Here is a 3851-nt window from a genome sequence, read left to right on the forward strand (position 1 = left end):
GGGGGGGGGGGGCCTGGAGCTCGCTCGGAGCGGGGCGGGGCTCGGAGCGGGGACTCGTTCAGGGGCCTGGCGAGGGGCTGCCCCTGCCCCGTCCATGACCCCCCCCTTTCCCATCACCCCAGAGCCGCGCAGGCCCCGGCCCCATGGAGCGCGCCGGGGAGGGGTTCCCGGCCGCGGCCGTGGCGGCCGTGCTGAAGCCCAGCGCCGGCCTGCCCGAGGCGAGCCTGCAGGTGCGGGGCTACGACTTCGACCGCGGGCTGGATCACCGCGCCCTGCTCCAGTCCTACCTCACCACCGGCTTCCAGGCCACCAGCTTCGGGCAGGCCGTGCAGGAGATCAACAGGATGGTGAGAACGGGGGATGGGAGGCTGGGAGCCAGGACGCCTGGGTCCTGTCCTGGCTCCGGGAGGGGAGTGGGGTTGAGTGGTTAGAGCAGGATGTGGGGGGTTGGGAGTCAGGACTCCTGGGTTCTGTACCTCTACTGGCTGTGGGGAAGCCACTGCCCCGCTCTGTGCCTCAGTTTCTCCATGTCCTATTCTCTCCTTGAGGCTGCCAATGAGAGCCAGGGGGGAGGGGGCCGGTAGCTTGGGCGCCTGTGCGGGGGGGGTGAGTGCCTCGACCCGCCAGCCCGGGTGCCCCTGACGTGTGGCTGCTCCGGTTTCCAGATCGCGGCGAAGCTGGAGCCGCTGGGCGAGGAGGAGGAGACCCGTGCCGACCTGAACCCCTGCCGCCGGCAGCCCTCGGGCTGCACCATCTTCCTGGGCTTCACCTCCAACCTCATCAGCTCGGGCATCCGCGAGACCATCCGCTACCTGGTGCAGCACAACATGGTATGGCCCCTGCCCCTCCCCCCCACGCCCCAGGTCACTGAGCACTGCGCCCCCCCACCCCCGGTGTCCCTTGGCACTGAGCACCTGTGTCCCCGAGGACCCCTCCCAGAGCCATATCCCCCCATTCCCCTCAACCCCAGTGCTGGGCTCCGACACTGAACAGCGGCCACCCCGCCGACCCTTCAGCTGGGGGCTCCCAGCACTGGGGTCCCAGGGTGGGGGGGGTCTGACAGGCAGGGGTCCCTGTGCCGCGCAGGTGGACGTGCTGGTCACCACAGCAGGCGGCGTGGAAGAGGATCTCATCAAATGCCTGGCACCTACCTACGTGGGGGAATTCAGCCTGCGGGGGAAGGAGCTTCGGCAGAGCGGGATCAACAGGTACAGGGGGTCGGGGGCCTGCTCCGGTCTAGCCGGGAGGGCGCACGGCTGGGAGGCAGGACTCCTGGGTTCTCTGGGAAGGGAGTGGGATTTAGTGGTTAGAGGGGGGTGGGGGGGGGCTGGGAGCCAGGACTCCTGGGTTCGGTCCCTGGTTTGGGAGGAGAGTGGGGTCTAGGGGTTAGAGTGGGGAGGCTGGGGGTCAGGAACTGATGCTCTAGAGGTAAAAGGCTCCATCTCCTGTTCCTAGCCACTCCGCCAGGATCCTCTCTGCTCCCCCCGATCTGTGGGGATCAGGACATGCCAGCTGAGTCCCTGTTCCTTGGGGCAGAGTGGGCTTGTGGAGAGGCTGAGTCCAGCTCGTTTTGGGGGGGCCGGGGGCTGAACCTGCTTGTTTCTCTCCAGGATCGGGAACCTGCTGGTGCCCAACGACAACTACTGCAAGTTCGAAGACTGGCTCATGCCCATCCTGGACCAGATGGTCGCTGAGCAGAACGTGGAGGTGAGAGCCAGGGGGTGGGGGAAGCTTCAGGGGAGGCCGTGTCCCAGGGGAGGGGATGGTGCTGGGCCTGTAGGACGCTGGGAAAGTCTCTGACCTGATCCCTACTCAACCCCCCCACTCTCCCTGCCAAAATACTTGGCATGTGTAGATGGGAGGGGAGTGGTTAGAGAAAGGGGGGCTGGGAGTCAGGACGCCTGGGTTCTATCCCTGGCTCTGGGAATGGAGTGGGGGGTCTAGTGGGTTGAGCAGAGGGTGGGTGGGGCACTGGGAGTCAAGACTCTTGGGTTCTACCCCTTGGGAGAGTCACTTCCCGCCGTGCCTCAGTTTCCCTATCTGTACCGTAACGGGGAGAGCTGTGAGGATGAGCAGGTGAACGTCGATAACTCCCTCTGAGCTGGGGGGGGGGGGCAGGGCAGGGGTCGGGTCGGGTCACCCAGGCAGGAGGGGGTGGTTTCACCACAGCTTTGGCCCTTGGGTCCTGCAGGGTGTGAAGTGGACCCCGTCCAAGATGATCGCACGGCTGGGCAAGGAAATAAACAACCCTGAATCGGTCTATTACTGGGCACAGAAGGTCAGGTTTTTTTTGGGGGGGGGGGATTTGGGGGGATCCGGTTCATTTCCCCACTGGGGTTCAGGCTAACCTTTTCCGGGCTAGGATTTGACTGTTAGCTGAACCATACCGCCATCTACCCCCGCCCCCCTCCCGCCCCTCCCTCTCTGGGAGAGCCTGTGACCGGCTGGTTGGAGCGCTGCCCCTTTAAGAGCAGGCTATATAATGACTCAGAAATCGGCCACATCCCCCTGGGTTCCACCCGGTCTGGGCGGGGGGGGGATCAGCAGCTTGTTCCCCGGGGCTTCAGCCCTTCCGCGTGGGGGGCCAATCCGCAGCGCCCCCCTCCCCATCACAGGGGGAACAAATCTCTCCCATCTCTTGCTATATGTCCATGCAGCACCTGACACAACAGGAGCCCTGATCTCAGTCGGGGGAGGAGGGGGGTTCTAGGCTCTACCATAATATAGTGGCCCTGCTCCTCCACAAATGCTACTTTGAGGGAGACCCCCCCACCCCCAAGGGTGGTGTTCTACCCTCAGCCCACCCAATCAATTGCCACAGGGGGAACTAACCCAAACTGTCCCTCCCGTCTCCTCTGCCCTGCCCCACTCATGTGCCCCTTTGCAGAACAACATCCCGGTGCTGAGCCCGGCCCTGACGGACGGATCCCTGGGGGACATGATCTTCTTCCACTCCTACAAGAACCCCGGTTTGGTGCTGGACATTGTGGAAGGTGATTGTCTCCTTCCCCCCAGGCATGGGCCTTTCTCTGCAGCATTCTGATTGCTCAGCGCCCCGCTCCCAGCCCCCTGGCTTGGACTGGGCAGGAATCGCAGGCCCAATGCCTGCAGTGCTGGGGGGATTCCTAGTGTGTGGGGGGGACCCCCTTCAAATCGAGCTCTAGGGAACCCTCCCTGCATTACCGCAGAGCGTACAGATTGTCCCCCTGCTGAGACCCCCCACCCCAGACAAGGCGCAGAGGGGCTCCTGGGTTCTAGCCCAGCTCGGGGAGGGCAGTGGGATTTAATGGTTAAGGCAGGGGAGGGGGCGGGGCAGGACTCCTGGGTCCTCTTCCTGGGTGGGAGCAGGCGGCAGGAAGAAGGGGGTCACCGTGGTCTCTTTCTCTCGGCAGATCTCCGGCTGATCAACACCCAGGCCATCTTCGCCAAGAAGACGGGCATGATCATCCTGGGAGGGGGCCTGGTCAAACACCACATCGCCAACGCCAACCTGATGGTGAGGAAGGGCTCGGGCTGGCCTGCCTGCCTGGCCGCTGCCCCCCGCTGGCTCGGCTCGTGTGTGTTAACCCAGGTGTATCTAAGAGCCCTGCAATAGCTTTAGGTCCAACATTCATTTGGGGGATTAAATTGATCACCTCAAACTGCACGTTCCCTCCCCCTGTCCTGCTTGGGAAGGGGGCGGGGAGAAACCCACCCTGGGGTCATGCTCCCTCTCTCTCCGCCTTGCAGAGGAATGGGGCTGACTACGCCGTCTACGTTAACACGGCACAGGAGTTCGACGGCTCCGACTCGGGGGCCCGGCCGGACGAGGCGGTGTCCTGGGGGAAGATCCGCATGGACGCCAAGCCCGT

General features: G+C 64.3%; 1 protein-coding gene across 1 annotated transcript; it reads left to right on the forward strand.

Annotated features, from left to right (window-relative positions):
• Positions 1-113: 113 nt before the first annotated feature.
• LOC112123138 (deoxyhypusine synthase-like) lies at positions 114-3845 on the forward strand (the record flags this gene model as incomplete). Its single annotated transcript, XM_026662339.1, has 8 exons — positions 114-347; positions 666-830; positions 1087-1208; positions 1611-1707; positions 2192-2278; positions 2888-2993; positions 3393-3496; positions 3730-3845. Coding segments are annotated over exons 1-8 (1001 nt in total), but the record flags the coding sequence as incomplete, so codon positions are not given.
• Positions 3846-3851: the final 6 nt, after the last annotated feature.

The sequence above is a fragment of the Terrapene carolina genome, unplaced genomic scaffold, assembly GCF_002925995.2.
Source record: "Terrapene carolina triunguis isolate 2854851 unplaced genomic scaffold, T_m_triunguis-2.0 Scaffold26198, whole genome shotgun sequence".
Classification (NCBI taxonomy): Eukaryota; Metazoa; Chordata; order Testudines; family Emydidae; genus Terrapene; species Terrapene triunguis.